Here is a 25,007-nt window from a genome sequence, read left to right as displayed (position 1 = left end):
ACTCACCGTTGTCTTCTGCGCCGGAGTTCTTACTCGTGGTAGATGAGCAGGTAGACAATAGCTGGTAGGATGTTTAATTCGGGTTCCATGCTGTCCTCCGTCCTCGTGGAGTGTGTAGAGGTGAGCGTTTTCCCGTTCGTAGTCTGTTTCCGCCGTGTTTTTATCGGCGGGGCTCCCGCCCCGGAAAAGGTGGCGGATTGGTGAGTTGTGATAGTGTGGGCGGTACATTGTCTGCCGCCTGCCTGTTGGCGGTGACCGCCGCGCTGTTTGTCTGTCCCGCCGTGGCGGTCGGAGTGTTAAAGTGGCGGGCTGTGTTGGCGGTTCCCGCCAGGGTCAGAATTCCATTTTTTTGACCGCCTGCCTGTTGGCGGGTTGGCCGCCGCTTTGTCACCGACCACCAGGGTCAGAATGACCCCCATAGTCTCTTTCTGATCCTTTAGAACAATAAGGAAAGACCAAAGTGGACATAATTTTATGTATATTCTATGTGGTCTTTCATTATTGTTTATGTGCCTTCGTGTTTTATAAAGGTAAGTGACCACTCCCAAGATTCATGTGATCAAGTCCCTGAATGGGTCAAATGCGTCATGATGGAATATCTGCTGAAATAAAAATGCCTGTACCAGATACCGGAAGGTGTGGCTCGTTTTCACGCTTTCGGATTTTGAGAGCGAATTTTCATTGGGACTGTGTGTGTGTGTGTACATTCTCTGAAATTCGCAAGCTGAGTTCACGAATGCAATTCATAACTCACACAACAGATGCGCATATCATATGTCACACACCAAATGCAAAGCTCATGAAGTCATCCTTGATGTGACAGATGCAATTAATAATGTGCTAAATAAATGTTAAGATTAGATTACAGATCATATTACACTTATACAATGAAAGAAATAACTATAAATGTAGTAGTATTTGTTTGAACCTGTATTTTCATGAATTAGGTTGTGACTTTAGGTGCTGTTACTTATTGGTATAGTATTGTGCGGTTATAAGCATTGCATTTGGTGAGAAAGTTATTGTCTGTATACAGGTTATGCAAGATATGTAGTGAGGCTCCAACCATAACATGCAAAGTTCTGTGGTTATTTGGTTTGAATTGCTACCCATCATTTCACTACAATTGTGGTTTTCTAAGTGAATTTTTAAGTTTTGTTTTTTAAACGTATTTTTTAATAGGTTAAACCCAAAGTTAATAATAACTTCACCTTGGCCTTTGGGTCTTTCAGTGAATTGTTGTTGGGGTTTTTTTTTGTTATCAGATACCACATAAAACAGTTAAAAAAAGCCAACCCCCAACTACACAAGGCCTTGCACTGCAGGAGTTGACAACAGGGCGTAGGCTGCAACCAGGCCATGAGTCTAAAAGACCCCAGGTGCAACATCTGCTTGAACACCCAAATATTATTCACTTTGGTGGTTCGTAGTACGTAGGACAGGCCCTTGGTCAACCCACTGCTGGTTTTCAACCTCCGCTGGGCACAAAAGCTCTCTGCCCAATCCCCTCTAGTGGCTGTTGGCCAAGTGCAGCTGTGGTGTACTAAACTATTTAGCTTTTTTCAGGGTTCTTGAATCATGAGACCCCAGGAGTGCATATTGGAACTAAGGAGAGATCAGAATTCACAAATTCTGCACAGGATTCGCAAATCCAATGATGAAAATATTTTTTCAATTTGAATTCTGGGGTGGTGTCACTTTGCGGACCCCAGTGTAGGCCTGGGGCTGAGGGTAGGCTCAAACTGCCCTAAATAACCAGTTTTGTTTTTATTTTCCAATACAGTATTCTGTTCAGCCTTGGCTAACAACAGCTACTGCATAGGAAAGTATTCTGTGATTGCCAGACAATTAGAGCATAGTGGATTTGTAAATCCACAATGGACAATGGGAGAAAAGTTCCCTCATACTATGACATGCGTTTGTTATTTTTCATTTTTTTTTTTTTTTATCGGATAGGAAATTTTGCATGGATTTGCCAGTCTGTGTAGGATACCCATACTAATGGTCCAGAACAATCCTTGTAACCCACCCAAAAAATTGAAAACTCATTTCAGAAACACCACTCAACAGATTCACACCAAACAAAGCAAAGGACCTTCCTTGAGTATATTTCTACTTACATGGAAAGTTTAGTGTAGTTCCATTCAGCTGTATTTTTCTGTAACACAGCACAAAACAGAAAAATGCAACATGTCCATTAAAAAAAAAAAACATCCGCCCACCTTTTTATTTTTGATACCTGCTGGAGAGATCTGCATCAAACTTGCAATGCCAAACCCAAACTGAATAAAGTTTTGTTATTGGAAAGTTTTGTGCAGATTCATTGAACTGAGCCAGAGTTATTATGAAAATAGAAAATGCCTTTCAAGTGGAAAGTCAGACCGACTCATATCTACACAGGTGCTATTGCCACAATTGCCTGTGTAATACAGAAATTTGGGAATATATGGTTCAAAACTTCCCTGACACTTATGTCGTACTTGGCAGAATGTGCAAAAGAAATTTGTATGTGGAGAGTTATTATAACAAACAAACCTTTCCAAAGGAAGGTCAGTCACCACAATAAAAATAGTGAAGAACATACACCTATGTCACAAGTGTCCTGCCTAAGGGATTTAAGTGGATATTTCGAACCATCGTGTAAAATTAATCTTATGCAATACATACATTTTGAATGTTGTGTATAAATATCATGGAATTATTTGATGATTGAATTCTGGAAACGTGAAACTCATCACGGAAGTGAATTTACATAGCTAGAGATTGAAATTCTGTAAGTCACAGAACAAGACCATTCAAAATCAGAATTACAAAATTAAATTGATATAATTTACATGTCACTCTTAATCACAATACATCACATACATGATATTCTCTCTTATTTGGTTATGTCTTCCTTTCTTCTGCCTTGGAAGCATGAGGAAGGGGGTCAGAAGAGAAAGGAGTGGATAAAGTATCAAGGCTGATTGCGAAGAAAGACTAGGAGAGAAAGAAAAGAGCTCTAAAGATGCGAGGGCAAGAAGAGACTAGAAAGGTAGCGAGGGAAGAGACACCAAAGATACAGAAAGGTTGATAAACATTTATTTGTGGTTTTATTGTGGGCCGATTAAGATCAAATTTGATTTGAGAAACTAATCCTCTAGTAGGCCGGAATAATGACCAAGACAACGATTCTGGAGTTCTTGAGTGAATTCCTGATGTAGCACTAATGAAATAGGCTCGTGGTCTTTACAGTAACTCCAGCCAAGTGGGGGAGACCAAGCAAAACACTAAGTATAAAAACATGGTTCGTCAATGTTCTTTTAACAAGCAGAAGAGTGCTGCTAGTTTAGATATTTAGCTGAAGTGCTCAACGGTTTTTGGTCCTCCAAAGAGAGGGAACAGTCATTGCCACATTTTTTAAGCAGGGACTTTATGCAACTATAGAAACAAAGATTTAGTTGACCTAAGATTATCACTCCAATTCTTTTAACCCTTCTTAAAAAAATATAGACCAAAGGAGAGTCCTGTAAGGCCCTTTGTTCACTGCACCGTATATGTCCCATAAGCGCTTTAAGTTGTGTAACTGGGAGTTAATTCAGAAGTCTTGAAACAGCAGGTGCAGAATCACAGGTTCTAAGACATAAAGACTTTTGGTAATTTTATCAAGCAACTATTTTTCCAGACCTTGACTAAATTAATTTATAGAGATGTTTTTTGTTTTTTTAATAGCTCTCATGCTCACTTGCCAGTTTCTTTTCAGAAAGGGGGTATTCAAGTTGAACAATTAAGCTGGCTTAGTTCTCAGGAATCATGCCTGCATTCAAGATAACTTTTCTTCTTGACAGGGGGACATTGTTTACACCACCGATGGGGATTAACAGAGACAACTATGGGGTTCCACCCGCATAATTTATGATCCAAAAAGACAATCGAGATATAAAGTAACCTTGATGACTGGTCCCTGCCTTAAAGTCCAATAGATATGCCTATCACCTACATCAGAGCATACTTATATTCTTTATTGTTTAACAGTTCATCATAGGACAACCTACCTTGGCATGATAAAATGATAATTTTGCATTGACATGACAAAGCACATTTTCCTCTTTGTCTTTTTGGTATTTAGCTAATTGAGTTCCCCTTTATGAATTGTGTTTGGACCTTGGAGTCTCAATTCTTGAACTGCATTGCTGTCTGAGTTTTTGATCCTTCCATTTACCCCTTCCTTACACCTTCCATGTACCCCTTCCTAACAGCTCTGCTACACTAAGCACTGGTCCAGGATACCCAGGGTATACCTTCCGCTAGGGGGTCTTCTCAGCAAGAACTTAGTGAGCCCTGCAATAACTTTGCATTGGCCAATCTTCCCTTATACCTGGCTGGTGGGTTGCTTTGTTATGGAGGAGGATAGAGCAAGGAGTGCTTTAACAATGACACAAAGACAGAGCAAGGAGTGCTTCAACAATCACCCAAGACCAAAAGCATATCATGGAGTCCACTGACAATGATGTGAGAGGAGGCAGATCATAGAGGGCTATGCAAATGAGGATACAAAATAGGCAAATCCTTGATTACTAAGATAATGAGGCAGGAGTGAAGTGTTGGAATGAAGTGATACACAAATGTGGTGGGACAGAAGACAGAGCATGACTGCCAATTAGGTGGATAAAGAGGCACAGAATAGTGTTCTGACCATTAAGTGGGAGAGGAGGCAGAGTGTGGAGAGCTATACAAATGAGAGGGGTGAGGAAGCAGAGTATGGAGCGCTAGGGTAATGAGGTGGCAGTGGGGCTGACCGTGGAGTGCTATGAAAATGAGGTAGCAAAAGAGTTAGATCATGGTTTATAAGTACAATGAGCCAGGAGAGAAGGCCATGAATCAAGTTACATGTGGGGGAGAAGGGAGTGGTGGATCAGTGTGAAGTCCTAAGACAATGAGATGGGGAGAAGCAGAGCCTGGAGTGTTATGACTGGCATGTGGAAAAGGAGGCAGGGCATAAAGTGCTGTACTACTTAGATGGGTGAGGAAGCCGAACGTGCAATACTAGGACAACGAGGTAGGAGAGGCAGACTGCTGTGGCAGGGATGAAGCAGAGAGGACAGGGAATGAGGTGAAATACTACCGGATATGGAAGGCACAAATGTGAGCTCGGAATAGGAATAGATAACTCACACCTTTATTACAGCACACCAGGAGAAAATAGCACAGTAGTGACATAGTAGAGCGGGGACTGCAGATTTGGGAAGATGGATGTGGGACCTGCAGATAAAGCATTCAGTCATCCCAAACCTAGGAAAGAACAAAAACAGCCAATTAGAAGTGAACCCCATGACACTCCCTTCCTGTGTATTACACTGCGAAATATAGCACGGGCATCTGCCACATCAGGATGCAAGACAACACAATCAACTGCAGCATCTTTGAACAACTCAGTGGATCCATCTTTATGGCACACACTGTCCAAGCCAAGATGTTTAACATTGCAGAGCTGGATGAGCATCCCAGACTGATCACAGAGATAATTCAAGTGGAACATATTAGGAAAGAGTTGCACTTACAATGCCAGTCCAGGTTTAAGTAGGACAGAAACCTATCCAAATACCATCAATTGATGAACAAACATCTCAAAGGATGCTCAACTAAGCTTTGGACAAGTGGTTTTCCAAGGCATCACATCTAAGCTCTAATGCCACTGATCTTGTATTTGGATAATGGAGGCCCCCACATCCTTCCCCGCACCAGCATTCCCCCAACTGAAGAAAACAATGTGAAGTGGCAACAAAAAACGGTTACAGAGATGATTGGCACAACAATGGAATATTTATCAAAAGTCCAATTTAGTGCTGGTTATGGATTTTTGATAAGTATAGGCATACTGCCTGTTCTTGGCCTAGCATTCTTGTCTGACCACAGAAGGGGTTGGTTTTCCCAGGGATGTATAGAAAGGTTTCGCATTTTAATAGATGCACTCCTAGAAGGGCAGAAGGGGCTCTGGACAAAGGGAATATAATTTGCAGTGAAGCAACATAATTACTGTAAAAGAGGGCTTGGTCCACTGTGGAAACATTTTAAGGATTATATTATGAGTTCTAACCAATGTCTATCTTTTGGCTATTATAAGGAATGTTTCTCAGAACATAACTGGACTTGAAGAAAAACAGAAGAGAAAGGATCTACTCCATGTGTCCACCTAAAGAGAGAACTGAGCCTGGGTCTGATTCCACTTGTACACAAAGAATGGAAGTGATTCTCAAAGATAATTGCAACTTGCTTATTCACGGACGGAAAAGGCAAAGAGGCATTTTGGAAGTACCAGCTGACTCAGGAATCTGACATGGAGTGAGTGCTTAAACCTGTGTCCAACTGCTGTTTGTTGCTAGTTACCCTAGAAGTCTCCCCAGTGGCCAGGAGGACGATCTTCAGCAACCTGAGACATCTGGAGCTATTTGAGTGTGCCAGCGTGCAGGGTAACTGACCCTGCTTCCAGCCTGGGTGAGGCAGAACAGTTTTGTTTTTTTGTACACTAGTTGTCTCCACGGCCTGCTTTTAGTTATACACATAGACTTACATTGACACTTTGCAGCTTCTTTAGGATGTTAAAAAATCATATTTTTCAGTTCTCTTAATCCATATTTGACGGTTTTGCATCGTATTCTTATTAGATTCTTCTCCATTAGTTTTGGAATTTTACTGTGCTGTTTTCAGACTTTAATAAGTGTGCCTCGATGAACCCGTAAAGGGCGTTTATTATCACCAAACTTGCAAAGCAACCAGAGTTGGAATAGCGACCTGATGAAGCTGCCAGCAATTTACAATGTTCCTATTCACTAGACATCATATACATAATTTTCAGACCCTAGGGTAGTGTAGGATTACAATAGTTCATCTGAATGCCCCTCTCCTAGTTAGGCTTTAAATTAGGACAAGCATATGTAAACTAAGTTTACTGCTGCACACATAACATAGTTCTAATGGCACAGTGTTATTTTTTTGATAAACCATTTTATTTGATTTTTGCATTTGACAAAACATATAGCACTATTGCATGCCAAAATCAGTCTAGTAAGCTGCAGTTCGTGCTTTTCGAAGCAGCCTCGAGTGATATAGATGGGTTCTTTTATATTTTCACACCTGTCTGTTCCTGCATGCCAGTTGGATAATGTGGGCGAGTCAGTGGTTCTACATTTGCGGGTAATGTCTATTTTGGCAACAATTGGTGATGTCAATTGTGGCCATGCCCACCAGGTATCGGTCTCTGCGGCTATCACCCACGTTGTCAAGAACACCAAGTAAGGCCTGTTTGGGCGAGAGCTTGGTTGTTCTTTCCAAAGCCTGAGTCAAGGTCTCAGTGATTCAGCACCAGAACATGGCAATTGATGGACAGTGCCAAGTCACGTGAAAGAAGTCTGCATGAGGGCATGGACACCAGAGGCAGGGTGTGGGATTTTGCTGGCATCCAACAGTCTCCATGGGGTGACGTATGTCATGTGTCAGTAGTTCAATTGGATCAGTGTGAGTCGCAAGGATATAGCAATTTCCTGAGGGGGCTATACAAGTTAGATGCTACTCAAGATTGTCAAGGGGTTTAACCCATGACTCCCACTTTTGTTTCATGGAGGAAACACCATTGGGGAGTTAAGGATTTGGGATATGCCTCCTTTCCCAAGTCTGCGCATCAGTAATTTGACTTCAAGTGGTTTGTGCGCGGGGAGCCCCTATAGTTGGGTCTTTTATGCAGTGTCAGAGTTGTAAGTATTTGTGGAACTGGGTCAGTGACAAATCAAATTGAAAGGAGCGAATGTGACGCCCTTGCCAGATCACCTCCCAGGTTTGTTATGCCTATTCTCTCCCATTTGAGGGAGCCAGTGAGCTGTGCAGTTTGGATGAGATGCTTCTCCTGCCATAAAGGGGTTGGCTGTGTCAGGGCTTTTTGTCATACTGTTGCTTGCCATGCACCAGCTCACGAAGGCTAATCAGGTTGCCTCAGTGAGTTGCTGCAGGGCTTTGTTCCCATATACCATCCCCATCACTTTATCTAGACCCAAAAGAGAGAGAGTTTGGACCAGTAAGCCGGGTCATCCCAGGTCAGCCAGTCGTTAATAACAGTTGTGCCACTCTATAGTATAGCTGGAGGTCAGCCACGCCTATCCCGCTGTTGTATACCGTTTGTCTGCATTTCTCCAAGGCTATGCAGAGTGGACAGTTTGCCGACAAGAAGGAGAAAACTATGGATGCCAGGTCTCAAAACCAGTGATTCAGGATAAGCAGCGGGAAAAACTGAAAGACATGTGAGTTCCCAGGCAAGATCATCATTCTAAGGAGGGCAACTCCGCCCAGAAACTGGAGTGGAAGTGATGCCCAACATTGAAGATCTGCTTTCAGGGCCATTATGAAGGGAGACATATTAACACTGCTGGTGAGAACTGGGTCGCAGAAGATCTGTATTACCACATAGTTAAAACTTAATCGTTGGGTGCGTATGGAGGTGAGCCATGTTGTGACTGAGTCATCTCCCCTAAGTGGGACTAGCTTGGATTTACTACAGTTGACAGGGAGGCCTTTTCGTATGCATCTAGCAGTTTAAGGCAGCGTGGTCCCTAGATATATGGGTGTGATAGAAAGTGTGTGTGTATGTATTGTGTATATATATATATGTGTGTGTGTGTGTGTGTGTGTGTGTGTGTGTGTGCGTGTGTGTATATATAAATATATATACACACATACATATATATTCTGTCCGTCTTCCACTGCCCTCCCTGAATCTGGCTGGGCACTGCACCACATGAGCCGGGCTATGTGTTTAATCACCAGAACAAAATCAATTAGGGAAAGCGTGCACCCTTGTCTGGTGCCTCTATGAATACGGAAGGGGTTGGACAGAGTCCGATTGATTAGTGTCTGTGCCGGGGGCTTAGAGTATGGTAAGTCTATATATCGTGGTCCCAACCCAATTTTTTTTATAGAACCTTTTTCAGAACGAACTAGTTCACCAAGTCGAAAGAATTTTTGAAGCTGATGAGTAAGAGGGCATAGGGGTCTTCTACGTCTCAAAGTCGGGCCATTGCTACATATACTCATCTTACACAATGGAGTGTACCCCTGAAGGTCATGAAGCAACAGTGGACTGGGTCGACCAGTGTGGTTAGAGCTTGTCTGAACCGATTAGCAAGGATTTTTGTGAGTAGCTTAGCTTCTGCATTAGCAAGGGATATGAGTTTATATGAGACACACTGATTTGGGAAGAACCACTATGGTGCCAATGTCAGGCACAGTGTCATTTTTAATCTTGAGTTAGGAAGGAAACAATAAAAATATTTGGACAACAACTACATTGGTTTAGAGACTACCCTAACCCCTTCCAAATTAGGAAAGGACTTCCAATGTTCTTCACATAATTTCTTCACCTCTTACTAGTTAACCACACTTAGCATCAATGAGGTGCCTGTGTCCTTTTTGTAGGAATCCCTAGACAATACAGGTTAGAACACCACCGTAGTACTGGCATCCTAGCAATAGTCTGGAGTCAAAGTACACTAAGCAGGATCACAGGAACTTTCTGCTTTGCTAGAGTCAGAACTATGGACAACATTCGGGGGTCCCTGGCTTGCCCTATGCAACCCCTGGCTCTGCCTTTGTGATCTCTGGCCTCAGTGGTGACAAAGGCAATGCAATAGCAGAAGGTAAACAATGCCCTGATGTGCACTGTTTACTTTATGCAGCTCCTACTGTGTCCTGGGTCATTAAAACAGTTAAATCCAGCAGTGCAATATATACCTTCCTGCATAAATTAAAATAATGACATCTTTAACACATGGTAAATGATGTTTCAATTAAGCCATAATGTCTTACAAGTAATGATAACCAAAACGTATTAATGCTAAAGAATAATTTAATAACAGCTTGTCACAATGCATTAACAGTCCACAGATCTGCTACCTCTCCTATCATGTGTTGTCTTTATAACTGCCTTTGACCCTGTACAGCACTCCAATGCCTTTTGGCTAAGTTTGTGCTATAGACATCCCACATACATACATAAAACTCAAAAACATAGTTCACATTCAATATATGGTCTACATAGAGTATTACATGTGGCCAAAACAACTACTGCTTTTTGAATATTTTGCTTTATCTTACTGTAGTTTACTAGTACATTTCATGGTGGGGTATACACTAAGGAAACCATTAAATCATGGCAGTATGTGGTACAAATAATTTAGCTATCCAGTTTTGTTTTGTGCTTTTCTTGAGCTATATTCTATTCTTCCAACAAACACACGATTTATCATACAATAAAAAAGAGAAATGTGCAATGTTTATATTGTGTCAGCAGGTACACCCTATTTAAAATGAAGGTTGTATATAAACTTGCCATTTATCTATGCTAATAACTGTTGTGCTCTCAAATAAATTTGTACTTAAGAAGCTGGTAACTTCAGAAATGTCATTAGGATTAAGGTAGTGTGAATTCACTTCCTGGAAGGATTCAGTGTCACAAAACATATGATGTCACTTCCAGGGATGTGATTGGGCCAAAGGGTAGTTATGTGATGTCAATTCCGCCACTCCTGCCATTTTGCTGAATCGACTCCCATGGCCTGAACCCATGTTTCTCTGTCTCATTTACACAAACCCTCATCTTTTAATAAGCATTGTTAAGTATATTGCCTGGTCAGGTTTTTCGAGTGCATCTCTGTGAGACTACTATCTATCTATCTATCTGTTCCAGAAGCACTATGATAATCTTATATATAGTAAGTATTGTTTCTGTCTTGACATACCAACCTGTTGTGCATCTAGGCTTCTTCTACATTACGTCTTTGCGTATATTACAGTTTGACAATGAGCTTTCATTGTTTTTTAGAGCGTCATCTACACTTCATAGTCTTTAATCACGCGGTTTTGAAAATGATAGGATAAAATAAACACATTAAAAGACAGACAGTCAGAACGCACCTATGAGCTCAATCTGAGTTCTGTGGAAATCCTGATTTGGTGGAACGGAAGTTTATCCCTACATCTGATCCTTCCCTAAGCACAGTTCACTAGGACAAACCTGACAAACTTTGTTGTAGACCAAGGGATCAGAAAGAGGCAAATCAAGCAGGAGTCACGTGTGAAAACTCTGGTACTGCAATTTATGTCCCACAAAGATCTCCACGTCATTTAATGATGTACTTCCACTCTGGAGAAATATTGGATCCGACACTATCTGTCATTTCCTCTGTGGTATTACTGTATCATTTTCACAGCGGCCTCAGAATGCGCCCATTAAACGATGCACAACAGACCCAAATACAGACGGAGCAGTGGCGTAACAAAAGCCCCCGCGGTGCAGGGGGGCACCGAGCTCCCAGCGGCCCCTTCAGCACAACTGGCAGGTGGTGGGCCGAGGAGGAAGGGGCCCCCTCTATGTACTTTGCAGGGGAGCCCCCTCAAGTTTTGCTATGCATGCAGACGGGATGGTTAAGCAGTTGGTGAAACCCATCTGCCACGTTTTACCAATATCACACCCACTGCTTAATGAATAAACATTGTCCCCAAAACACATCATCATAAGTCCACTCAGACTCTGGCATTGATGGAAACCTCATCACTGTATGTAGAGGTGTGCATGAGCACTGTTACTGTCGCATAGCAGAAGGTATGCGAAATAAACACCAGTGACATAACGGGCCATGACCTGAATAACACTTTAAGAGACTGCGGCGCGTATGGAGAGACAACACATTAGCCAAGTGCCAGCAAAATAAGTTTTAAGTCAATGTCTGTAATCAAGACTTTGTTGTACGCATGTTACCTGTAGTGCAGATGACAAACATAGGCCTCCTTTCCAAGCGCCAGGACCGTCTGTCCACACATCACACAGCTCTTTCCGTTCAGGAACAGCTATAAGGTAAGACCTACATGTTAAAATGTCACTGTGGTGCCCAAATTTAGCGGTTAATTTGAGAATGGGATAAAGATAAGAGCAGAAAGAAAGAGACGCAGATGACATAGGTGTCTGAGTCGGATGGTTTGGGAATAACAAAAGAGGAGGATGTTTAACAGCCCACAACAGAGCAAGGAATAGGCAAGCTGTGATGGCTAGATGGAGTGAAGACAAACAATTTAAGAGAAAGGAGTGTCGGGAAATAAATGTGAGGAAAGAGAACAAGTCATTTTAATGTTAAATCCAGAATATTTATGTTGGCAGACAGACGCATGAAGTGCTCACCTGTCCAAATGCTCCAGACCGAACCGCACACATTGAGCAGATGAGGGCAGGCTGCCTCATAAACCCTGGCCCAGTGGGTCGAGTACAGCGAAGATCCTGCAATACAGAACACAGTTATCTGAGCTTGGATCATCAATTGCCGCCTGCAGCAACAACAATTTACCAATAGCAGATGGCAGCTCCAACCATTACCTAAACACCATCTGACCTACACCACTCCACCACCACATGCCTAACATTCCCAATACACTCCTAAAAAGGGAGAACCAACCATTTGCTGAACCAAAACTGCCAGAAATTACACGCATCTGAACCAATCCACACCAGTCCAACTTGCTTCCACTAATTCGTGATTTATCAAGTATCTTCTCCCAAAATACTTGTACTTAACCCATCCACACCTACTCTGAGCCTGGCTGATCCGCTTACCACCACACTTGTTACACCTTATAGGGTTGGTACAAGACACAATTAATCCATGTTTTCATGGATGCAAAACAAATACACAGTGTGTCTGTAAAAATTAAAGGAGTTATGATGTGATTATATTCTTGCTGTTCCACTACCATCTATCTGATCTATGTCTCACACACACATCCTAATTTTAACTTTCTACAATGGAATTTCTAGTTCCGGTCGATCACAGGCCAGTTCTGATCTACTAACCCAACTCTGACCCCTACAAAACACTCTTTTAGCAAGATGGTGCCCAGGGCACATGTTTCAACTCCATTCTTCAAGGTATTGGCATTTATAGAGAATTGGGTCTTGGGAGAAGAAAGAATAAGGGCTTGATCATAGGTAGTTGTATCTACAGGGTGTTTGGAATTCATATGAGCTGCAGATACCTTTGTCTGAGGATTGAAACTCAATTGTTTCAAAACGTATGGTAACAGATCAGGGAGTGCATTTCAGCAAGCAGACATGGTGCATTAGTGTTTACCTTGAGGTATCTGTATTTAACATTAGCAGGGAGCACTCTGGCTCTCTGGTCTTTTCGTAGGAAGTTAACCAGTCTGGCATTGAAGCATCCTTCTTTAAGTAACCTTGGTACTTCCATGACTACAGTAGCCTTGTCAGCACATCTGTACTCGAAATAATCAGCAAGGCTCTGGAGATATCCTTGCTGAACTTCCTTCTCCATCAGCAAGCTTTGTTTCACAGCCTAAAGATAGAAGGAGACCAAAAATGTTACCCCTTGCCTTAAAATATGTCACTGCAAACAGCCACTTTGGGAAAAACAGCACACAAAACACAACACTTGGTCTAAGCCAGTTCCTCCCATACCACAGAGTGAGGAACCAGATGTTTCTGCTCTAGAGAGAACTGCAAAAGAAGAAAGCAATGACCACAGACAAGCCCATAAATTGGCAAATCTAAATGTTATGAACAGATCCATCTATCTGGAAAAACACTACAGACAAATCCCCTTCACAAAAGGGCTAGGTACTTGCAGAGACATATCAGAGAAAAATACAAGAAAACTAAATGTGAGCATGAACAAAATGATCTCATGGTAACAGCGGCACAGGAGTCAGAATTAGAAAACCCCTAAGTGTAAAAAACACAGACTATTCTATAAAGAGGAGTGTCTGTAGACTTGCCTGGAGAAAAGGAAAATCAGCAGTAGGAAAAAACACAAACTAACCCCACGCCTAGAAAAGTGGCCACCAGCAAAATACTAAAAAAAAGAAAACGTAACCAAACTCACTGTGAGCATGAGAGTCGGAACTGGCAGTCAACCCTTGAGACTTAAGAAAACCAACAATAAACAGAAACACTTATAGCCTAAAAAGTGAGAAGTTAGTAACACAGCCCGCTGGAACCTAAAACAGGAAAATTGATAATCCATCACAAACTGCAGTTCTCATAATACAAAGAATAGCATGCCTTCAAAGACAGTATGAGAAAAGAAACACTTGTAGAAGAAGCCATTTATGCTGTACAAGTACATTTACAACTAAAATTCACTGTCTGGTGTGAACAAAAGGATACCAAGCAAGCAAAAAATGATGCCACAAGTGCATACAATTACACAGTAACAAACCCAATGCAACAAATGGTTAGGGACTTTGGCATGTTGATAGTGAACCCCGACGAAGTTAAAAGGTTTGCCATCATCCAGAGGTGGCTAATGACTGGGTTGGTGATTCCGCCTTAAATAGCCAGTCATCAAGATAGGGGAAGAATGGAACCCTTAAACTGCTGTGATTACCGCCATCACTTTCATGAACAACTGAGGGATACTGGTGAGGCCAAAAGGAAGCACTGAAAATTGAAAGTGGTCCTGCCCTATCGTGAACCACAGATAGTGTCTGTGGGCCTGCAGGATGGGGAAGTAAGGATTCTGCAGGTTCAACACTACCATCCATGTCTCCAGGACAGGGGGCAGACAAGAGCGGGGCTAGGGTGAGCATCTTAAATGTGTCCTTGAATTTGTACTTTTGAAGGAAGGATTTGAAAGGGTGAAGGTCTAAAACAGAAAAATAGTCTCTGTCCTTCTTCGGCACCAGGAAGTAGCAGGAGTAACACAGAGCCCCTACTTCAGAGGTGGAACATCTCTGTAGCCCCTTTGGCCTAAGGGGCCTGCACTTCCTGTTGCAAACAAGACAGATGGTCTCCATTATTTGCCCTGAAGGTAATGGAAGGAGCGGCAAAGTGGAAATAAATGGAACGACGTAGCCCCAATGTAGAATTTGCGGCACCCACTTGTCTGAAGTGAGTGCCTGCCACCCTTTGAGGAAATGCTGGATCCTGTCTCCAACAGGGTGGCTTTGTGTCTGGGAGGACACTCTAAAGTGGTTTTGTGACTGCGGTCGCTGGAGGGGTGGGGGGACTGAGCCGTACACTAGCCCTACAGTCCTAGACATTGTGTGTGAGATACACGGCCACGAAATGGCTGGGAGGCTTGCTAGATTGATGGAGTGGGTTGGACTGGTCGGTATTGGTTTTCCATGCTCCTAGAAGAGTGTCCTTTAAGACCTTAAAAAGAGCAGCAATGGTTCTATGTGTGTCTGACCTGGTTGGAGAACTTATGTTAGGATGCTGGTTTTTACCTCCATTGTTGTCACGTTGGAGTCAAGTACTTCAGCTGCCCTTCGCATGGCCATAGTGAAGAAGGCACTGTCTTTGGTAGCAGGACTGGAGGTGAGACTAGACCAGTGTCTGTAATTCCTCATACTAACGGCTTTCAAAATATTGATGGGCAAACTCATACCTATTGTGATAATTGTCAACAGAATTTGTGCCAAAATCAATTATGAATACCTTGGGCCCTGCCATAGAGAAAGGGCAAAGTGTCAGAGTCTGATAGTTTGCAAAAGGGCTGTGGTCCATTGGGATCAGGGTTTGGCCTTGGTCACAGTTGAGACTAGTTTGGCTTGGTGTAATAGAACACAATAGGCTGTGCCTCTTAATCCTGCACCAATGTCGATACATGAGGGCCTGATGCAGGTCATTGAGCAGGGTCTGAAGTCGGCACCAAAGCAGGTGCGAAACTCAAAGCAAGTTTGATGTTTCCAGCTAACATTTAGGGAGGACCAGAGGGGGAAGTCCAGTTGGAGATCCTCACGGCTCCTTGAGGCCCCAAGGCGAACAAGAGGAAGCTCATAATGTGCCAAAAAAGAGTAGCATAGACTTGCAGAAGGCCTCATTCTGCTGCTCAATTGCTGATGGACCTTGGAATTCAGGTTGTACAGGGATGATACTCTGAATCAGCTCCAAATGAGTCCAAGATCAGGAATAAGACCAAGAGGCTCATTGACTCCCTCAATCTTTCTCTGGAGTTCAAAGTGTCAGGAAGTGGTTGAGTCCCAGTTGGCATTCTTATGTTTCTTGTTTGACTTGCCCAGTAACTTCATCCATGAGGATGATCTGCCAAGGACAACTTCAGTAGTGGAAACAGAAACCTCCTTCAGACCTCGACCGATCACAGTGTAGAGTCTTTTCAGTGTTTGGTGATGAAGAGTGTTGCCCCTGGAATGTCTGGCAAATAAGAAACCCACCAAGAAAGACAAGCAGAAAACATGTATTTCTAGCCAACTGAGGAAAACCAACACCGAGTTTAAACTATTGATTCTGTGCTTGTCCTACCATAGGCCCCCGTGGAGGAGCCCCAACATTAACACTCACCCAGAAGGTCTGGTCACAGTGGGAACAGCAGACATCTGTAGTTTGCAGAAGCGGAGAAAAGCAGAATGACGTCTGTGGCTACACCAACACCACTGTAGGGAGTTCAAAGCTGCTGGCAGGCAAACTCTTATTTTAGTCCAACTCACTCTGGTGGGTCTCGCACTGTCTCACATACACACCCAGCCAGCCAGCTAACATACACGAAAATAATTGCAAACTAGGGAAACATGTATCAAAAAGCACAGCCACAGATGAACAATGTCTCAGCAACTCGGTATGAAAGAGGACCAGCTATGACTGCACCTGTAGACAAGGCCTGCTCCTGCTTTCCTGCCTTGAATGTTTAGGTACTTGGGCCCTCATTACAACTTTGGTGGGCAGCAAGCGCCCCCCCCGCCAAGTTGTATCTGCCGCGCGGCCGCCAATGCGGCCGCACTGCCGCAGTGGCCATTTGGAGATCCCCACTGGGCCGGCTGGCGGAAACCTAGTTTCCGCCTGCCGCTCTAGCGGGGATCTCGGCCACAACACGGGAGCCGGCTCCAAATGGAGCTGGCGGTGCGACAGGTGCAGTAGCACCCGTCGCGCTTTTCGCTGTCTGCTATGCAGACAGTGAAAAGCTCCATGGGGCCTTGGCAAGGGGCCCCTCGACTCCCCTTTCTGCCAGCCTTTTCATGGCGGTTCATACTGCCATGAAAAGCCTGGCGGGAGGGGGACTCGTAATCCCCTGGGCAACGCTGCCCTGGGGGATTACAACCGCCGGGACCAAATAGGAGGGAAACCGCTGGGACGAAAGTGGCGGGAAACCGTCAGTCCCGGCGGTGCGACCGCGCCACTTCTGCCGCAGTCGTAATTCCATGGGAAGCACCGCCAGCCTGTTGGCGGTGCTTCTGGCGAAACAGCCCTGGCGGTCTTTGACCGCCAGGGTTGTAATGAGGGCCTTAGTCTATGAACTGAACTTGTTCTGCCTTAATTAACATAACCTTTAAGGAAAATGCTGTGATTCTTTTTTTTCCTTGCTTTGGACCCCTCTTCTGCTGCCTATTATTTTGAATTCCACTCCTGATTCAGTAGAGCTATCATTAGGGGTTCCCTTCTGACTGTTACTCTGACTTGAGCTTGTGCCAGCTATGAACCATTCTCCAGATGGATTTGTCATCATTTCCGTGACATTGCTGTTGGAGATAAATGCAGCAGCAGCAGTGCATTCTGGATTGAGGGAAATTAGTTACTAAGAACATACACTCACGTTGTTCTATAAGGACATTTTACTCAGCGTTCTTTTTGTCTGGTTTCATCTTCCTTTGCATCACAACTGTTTCCCTATCTCTTGGAAAGATTTCTGATAAGTTGATATATCTAAGAGCTGTGGTCACTTAAGGGGGGTAAGGGCTACCTCCACTCCTGAAGGTACATCTTTCTTTAGTCACCAGATCCAGTCATCCAAGCAGATGCCAGATCTAGCTCTGGAAGGACATTAAATGCACCTAAGAAAATAAGTAAGGGAAAATAGTGCCAAGCCCAAATGCACCAAACACTAGACAGCTGACAAATCTAATGCCATAATGACACTGGCAAAGAAGGAAACCAAGAAAGAAAAAGGCACATTGCTGGGAGATCTAGTTGCAGAAGGACACCAGCAAACAAGAAAACAAGAAAGGAAAAGCAGCATACCCCAGGGAGCTCTCAGATCTACCTCCCAAGGAAAAGCTGTACGGAGCTTTCAATGAAGCTGGTAGATATAGCTCTGGAAGAACACAGCAAAGAAAACAACTATAGAAAAGCTGTGCTTAGCTCAAACACATCACACGTTGGGTAGCTGGCTAATCTAGCTCCAGAAGGACACTAGCAAACAACATTTAGAAAAAGCAGACAGGGCTGAAATATACCACCCCCTTGGGAACTGGCAGAGCTAGTCAAAGGGCAGTAGCAAACTAGAAAACTACAGCATATACTATCAGTGCATAGCTGAAATACTCATATTCAATGGGGCTGGAAGACATCTGGTGAAGGATATTAACAATCAAGAAACATTTTGGGAAAATTGAGATGGCAGACATAGTCCAGGAAGGACAATGGCAGTCAAGAACTGATCACAAAGAAATCACAACACTAAATGGGAAGTATACACAGCCTATTCGACGTGGCAGGACCAGAGATGAATAACTGCCCTATATGTGGTGTTTTACAAGGACTATGCAGAGGCATTTGCAGTAGAGGCACTACATAAGGCACATAAATAAAACCATACAGGAGACCAACAATCAAGCAGAAACTCCTGCTTCCATAGTCACAGGAGTACTGGCAGAGGCAGGCATTGAAATGCAGTACTGGGGAATAAGCACACAGACCCATTAAAGCCTGGTAGGTTGATGCTCTGAAAAAAGTTTTAGGTGTGGGGGGAGGGCAGGGGTTTGGGGGTGATGCCACCAGAGAACCCGGTTGCAAGATGGCAGACCACTACCACAGCCCACCTCCCAAGGACCCTGTTAGACCATAACCCTGTTTTCTTAGAGATCTCCCCCTGCGTGGGTTATAAGGCCTTCACATGGCGCCCCCCCCCCGAATTAGCTGAGAGACCCCATGTTCCAGGAAGCGAATAGGACTGACATTCTGGAATACTTCACACTAAACACTCTGTTGACTCCCAGCTCGGCTACTGCCAGGAGGGCTAGTGGGGGCAATAATAAATACATTTTTAAAACCCACTTCACTGACGCCTCTGCCGCTCCCGCCGCCTCGGAGCTTCTGCCTTGCTCCCTTCCCCACCCAAAATCCAGACACCTCTCTCATGCTCTTACACAGCATGAGAGAGGTGCCAGGATTGGCCTGAGCGGGCTGAAATGCCGCTCAGGGAGGGAGTGGGAGACTGTGCTTGGTCGCCACCTGGCCGTGAAATACAGCCGGGTGGAGCGTTCTAAGTACTAATGTCAGTTTGGCCGGCCTCAGACGCACTTAGAGCGCACCTACCACTCCTCCTCCCTGGTGACGTGAAGGGTGCTGGCCCCGCCCTACCTTAGCGGAGAAATAAAATGATAATAAAATGATTTTATTATCATTTTATTTTTATGCTTCCTTTCAGCAAGGGGAAGACGCTCCTCTGCCATAGTCGAGAGGCAACCCCTGTTGACTCCACCACAACACTTTGGGAGGTGTTCAAGGTCATCATCCAAGGTGCTTGCATGCCAAACAGACTGAGGTACTCAGGGCACTGCGTCCACAACTGACTCAGTTAGAAAAAGATGTCCATGAACTCCAGCTTACATACTTCGAGATGGGAGATTCTAATATGCTAGCAGAGATGCGCAGCAAATTATTCGACTATGGGGAAGCAGTCTTTAAAGAGACCCACTATTTAGTCAAGGAAGCTGCTGTGTGATGCTATGGAGAGGGGAACAGATTGGGGAAAACACTGACTGGGCTTCCCCAGAAGCCCTGGCCAGAAACTATATTGCAGAGTTCTTGGATGATTGACAGACTGTCCTCACATGACTGGACAAGATCCCACAGATCATGACTGATTTCTACACTGACCTATATCGAGCCTCTATAACCCCTGATGATGAGGCTCTTCATGACTTCTTTGGACAATACAGCTTCTCTGATTAGAAGATACACATCGGCAATGCTTGGTCTACCCTTTACTGAGAAGGATATTGTCCAGGTGATTCAGGGTATTCCTTGGGGACAAGGCACCTGGCTTGGATGCCCTAACCACGTCGTTCTCGATATTCAAGAATTCCTTATTGTTTGATATGTTGCCACCCTCCCTGTGCAAAGCACTTATTGTCACTATACTGAAGCCTGTCAAACCTGCTAATCAATGCAAATCATACAGAACACTTTCAATGATTAACATCGACAATAAAATCCTTGCGAAATTATTCGCTAACAGGCTCCTCCTCCTACTGACCAACCAGACCAATCTGGCTTAGCACCAGAGCGCTCAAAAGTGAACAATATCCATAAGATGTTTGAGGCTCTCTCTAAGCTACCCCCAACTTAGCGGTGTGGCAGTACTCTTGGACGTCACTAAGGCCTTTTATTCTTTGAAATGACCATACCTATTTCAGCTCTTGACAAGCCTAGGGTTCAGCATACACCTCAACCGGCTTGTCTGCTTGATCAGGCTTCTCTACTCTTCACCTACAGCGATAATATGCATTAAGGGAGAGATCAGCCCTTCCTATTTCTCAGAGCACACGGCAGGGATGCTCGTTGTCACCTGTACTATTCGCAATAACAATAGAGCCCCTGGTGGCTCAGCTATGGCAGCACCATTACTCACTGGGAGCTTCTGCCAGAACAGTCCAGAGCTAAGGACATTTGGTCTTCTTTTAGCACTTACCTCGCCACTCAGGAGGAGGAGGAACCCCGCCCTGGAGAAGGGCCATCCTGGCCTGACTGGACTCATCCTGGCTATCATCTGTACCTGCTAGAGAGCAAACTGTCATGTAGCTCATTGCATCGCCATGTGACATGTTTTGTGGGGTAGAGCTGTGCGCACATTAATGTTTCATTGGGCTGAGGCTGACCTGAATCCCTATCCGTATATTAACTTGTTGTACTGTGCCTTTATGATTATGCACCTGCAGAGCAAGCTTTTTCTTTTCCCTGCTGATCTCCGATATTGTTGGGGGGGGGTTCTTCTGTTAAACCGAACAAATTTGTAAATAAAATGTTTTAGGTGCAAACACATTGTTTCCCTGTGAATGGGGCCAAACTGGGACTATGCAGGGCAATACTTCATGGACTATAAACTCATTCTATCTAGTATTACAAGTCCTACCATTCATTCCATTTGATCTACCCTTTGCACCCCTATTACATGGTATTCATACTGCTGCTGTCTACCATTCTCTCTGGTCCAGTGAACAGAGCCACAAGCGCAGTCAGATGAGACAATAGGAAAATAATGCATGGTTAGCCAGGTTTTTAAGAATTTGTGCAATGTGAGATATTTGGATAGATGTCTAGTCTTTCACCACGCCCCACACAAGTGCTGTCACTTGCCCATTATCAATAACCAAGCCTCTCACTGAATCCCACCACTCTACACCTACCTGGTTATTACATTTCTCTCTGTAATTGATGACTTGAATCCCACTGCACTTCTGTTCACACACTTGTGTAGTATCCCTTCCCTCAGTCTGTAATACCCTCTCTGTATGTTCTTCCACTGCATACTGCTTCGGTTCCCTTCATCTGCTCTGTATGTGTGTGCAGTACACACCTGAGTCTCAGTATGCTTGCTATGGTGAACAGCCGCTTCACACCTGTCTGAAAAAGGTCCAAGCCAGGATGGAGTTACCTCTGTGACGCAGGAATGGAAGAATGCAAGAGTGTCCATTCCTTTAGCATTACGGCCGAATCGCAGGAGACATTTGACAGCCCTGCGCACCTCTGCCCAGTGCATCATGGGTAACTGTTCGGAACCACTCCTTTGGGCCATTACTTGCTGCACGTCCTTTTCAAGAACTCCACTGACGCAAAAGTAGAGAAGGCACAGAAGCTGTAACAGATGGAAGTAAAATATCACACCTTGAATTACTTTGGCATGTACTTTCGTGATGACTGGGCTAGTTGGTACAAACAGATGATTAGGCAGGGTGGAAGAGTAAAAACAAGAAAAAACTAACAGCAAACGTACGAGACACCTTTTCGGACAGCCAGGAAATGGCAAAGACAGAGGGAGAGATCAAAAAAGGTCCAGGAAATATGAATGATAGTGAAACAGTGAGGATAACTTTTGACAAATATTCAAATTAGGAAACCAAACAATGTGTCCAAGGAGGTATTTATGCAAGGAGATGATTTTGGTAGGGTATATTTTGGAGTTTACATTTTTGCAAATTGTGCTTTTGCAGTCTAAATTTTCACCCAGAACTTAGCTCCGACTTTCTGTATGTTGATTGAACCCTCATGCACGGATAAAAATAAGCTTATCTACTTTTGATTTTGGATGAAAACCTGTGCTTACCACCTTATCCCACCGTTAGCTCCCCCCACTTCCCCAAGTGGCCTCCTTATGCTGCTAGGGGCTTGGGATAGGGTCAGGATAGAAAATTATTTAAAGTTAACATGCTACAAGATCTCTATTAACTTCCTCCTTGTGCATCTGGCTTCGCGACCCATAGGACCAGGAGTAGCAAGGATGATGCCAGGGGTCCGAAAGCGCAAGCTGGCCGGGAGTACCACCACTAACTGACATACGGGCTGCTCTATTCCTCTACCGCCTGGAAATACGTCGAAAAGAACTTCTAACTTCTGCCTCATCTATTAAACACCATCCAGTTCTGATTTTTTTTTTAAACAAAATGGCCTTTACCTCTTTCACCAGCAGTGTGTTCTCTTTCACCAGTCTGTTCACAATATTACTCAGCAGTCCTTCTAGACTGTCAGGAAATCCCTCGATGAGCTGAGTCACTCTCTCGAACACTCCAAAGACTCTTAGCTCCTCGCACGCCAGCGTCAGCCACAGAGGATTCTGGGAGGACCGCTTCAGCATCAAAAGCTGCAGCTGGCCAGGACTCAGACGCTGATAGACCCGGTGTAGACAAAAGACAACTGTCAACATAAACCCTTGATTTATGTATGACACATGGTGCTTCTACCCCTTGCACACCTTCTGTATCACGAAACATTCCCTCTCCATCTTCATGCGTAAACATCATATCACAGTCCCTCCTTTACTGCATACGTACGATTCACAACACACTACCTACAGGTCACAGGAATTCTGCTATATGCTGTCAATTCCATTTGTACGGTGCCGAAAATGAATTATCTTGGCTTCGAAAGTCATTATCTTCCAGGGTAGCGCCAACCACCAATGTTATGCCAGCATAGCTCATTTTCCATGTGAACTACATATCTACGCAGTTTCTGCATTGGACGGTTGCTCCTTCCTCTTAGATCCCTACAACAAGACACCTTTTTGTTCCTCCTCCACTACTAATGCCTGACATCAAAATACACTGGTTTTGCTGCGTAGCATACCGATGGTGACCAAAAACACATCACAGTACACCGTCAACACATCACAAAATAATTCATACATCTTAATGCAATATCTATTACACAGCATGCAACATGTGCTACACCACGTAAACTTTCGTGACTCCTTACGATTTAAATATCTGTGTGTGTGTGGGAGGAGTGGTCTTTCTAATTAAATCGAAAGTCTAACTTTACCTTGGATAAAAGATACCATTGATTCAGATAGCCGAAAACATCAATTGCAGTCATTTATTTAGGGCCGAATCACAAATATTTTGTTGTGATTTGCTTTTGTAGTAATCCTAGCTTATTCCTGAATTCCACGTTATACAGACTCCCGGAACTCATGAGTAAGACAGGAGTCCATAATGGACACGAGAACGCATTTCACACTGAAACAGAGCGCTAAATACCGAATTCACATCTTGCATATTTACATATATGACGTAAGTTTCCAGAAATTTTGTGAAATCACGAGTATGCAAATTAAGGGAATTTCGAACAAAACTACAATTGTAGTTTGAGTTTGCTTCTACTTAACTAACTTGACCAACACACCTGACTGAAATAATTTGTAGGTAAAAGTTCCGAAATGGAAAAACTGTCCCTGATGACATGGGGTGTGGTGGTCACATATCCCCCCACAAAGTCTGTGTCCCACCACCTTTTGTTACACTATGCACTGTCTGTGCTATTCCCATGATAAAAAATGCCCTTAGGTATGTCGTTCCATCAGAACTGGGAGCCCAGCCTCGCTGTTTATAAGTGAATGTCCATTTACAGAAGAAACAACACATGATGAAACTCATGCACTAGGAAGTCTGAAGGTGTGTACGAGATATTTACCTTGTTGAAGCGTGCAAGGTAAGTGGTGGCCAGGTTTTGAGCACACTCTGCAGAAAGAGGCTCCAGCCGCTGGACGAAGGGCGACACCACAGTGAGATCAGTTGTACTAACAATACATCTACAGGTGGGTGGAAGAAAGTCCTCATCTGAAAGCCAGTCCAGGATTTCTGTTGCATCTGAAGGCATTGAGAGCTGTAGAAAGAACCATCATAAATCATCTTACACATGCATTTACATTTTACCAAAGAGGGTGCAGATCAGAATCCAGGTATCCTAAACAAGCCCCTCTGGACATCGACCCACCCTTCCAACAGAAGAGACAACTTTTTCACTACACACAAGTAGAACACACATCACCATTGCAGAACACTGTCTATTATTCTGCCAGTGATTGCAACACTGTCTTCGCATATAGGCATATAGGCAAAACTGAGATGCTAATGCTAAAATGTTGCACCCATCACAAGGCACATCTAGACAGGATTGTACGCAGTACACAATAAGTCTCCTATACAAGCTTCTCATTTAAATCAATCCATTGTATCGTTCCCTACCTTGACAAACCATGTCTCCCTGTGTCCAGTCTCTCCACTGTTAGGTCACAAACCCAATACTGTTTCACCGCCCTCCATTTACCTAGTTGCCCTCGGTATTCTATTATTCTTTTTCTGAACCTTTTTCTCTTGAACACTGCAATTCAACTGGAGGTCTCATCTCCCTGGTCATCTTCTACAAAACCATCACACACCACCTCCAGTCAACTTAAGGAGGCTCCTCTGGCTCACTAGTCCCAGGGTCAACATCACATGATACAAGTGCACCATGATCACTCCCT

At 43.9% G+C, this 25,007-nt stretch overlaps 1 protein-coding gene across 1 annotated transcript in view; it reads right to left on the bottom strand.

Moving 5' to 3' along the window:
• Positions 1 to 2,841: 2,841 nt before the first annotated feature.
• Positions 2,842 to 25,007, bottom strand: part of LOC138266175 (telomerase protein component 1-like) — a 72,547-nt gene continuing 50,381 nt past the window's right edge. Inside the window, exons 9-15 of the mRNA XM_069214648.1 lie at positions 24,173 to 24,364; positions 22,656 to 22,865; positions 21,639 to 21,839; positions 13,143 to 13,364; positions 12,200 to 12,295; positions 11,783 to 11,871; positions 2,842 to 5,271 (exon numbers count right to left, since the gene is read on the bottom strand). Of these exons, the coding sequence (XP_069070749.1) occupies positions 5,151 to 5,271; positions 11,783 to 11,871; positions 12,200 to 12,295; positions 13,143 to 13,364; positions 21,639 to 21,839; positions 22,656 to 22,865; positions 24,173 to 24,364 (1,131 nt within the window). The 3' untranslated portion in view covers positions 2,842 to 5,150. The remainder of the gene's footprint in view (positions 5,272 to 11,782; positions 11,872 to 12,199; positions 12,296 to 13,142; positions 13,365 to 21,638; positions 21,840 to 22,655; positions 22,866 to 24,172; positions 24,365 to 25,007) is intronic.

This window comes from Pleurodeles waltl, chromosome 11, assembly GCF_031143425.1.
Source record: "Pleurodeles waltl isolate 20211129_DDA chromosome 11, aPleWal1.hap1.20221129, whole genome shotgun sequence".
Taxonomy (NCBI): Eukaryota; Metazoa; Chordata; class Amphibia; order Caudata; family Salamandridae; genus Pleurodeles; species Pleurodeles waltl.
The sequence above is the reverse complement of the archived record's forward strand: the minus strand, read 5'-3'. Positions and strand labels throughout refer to the sequence as shown.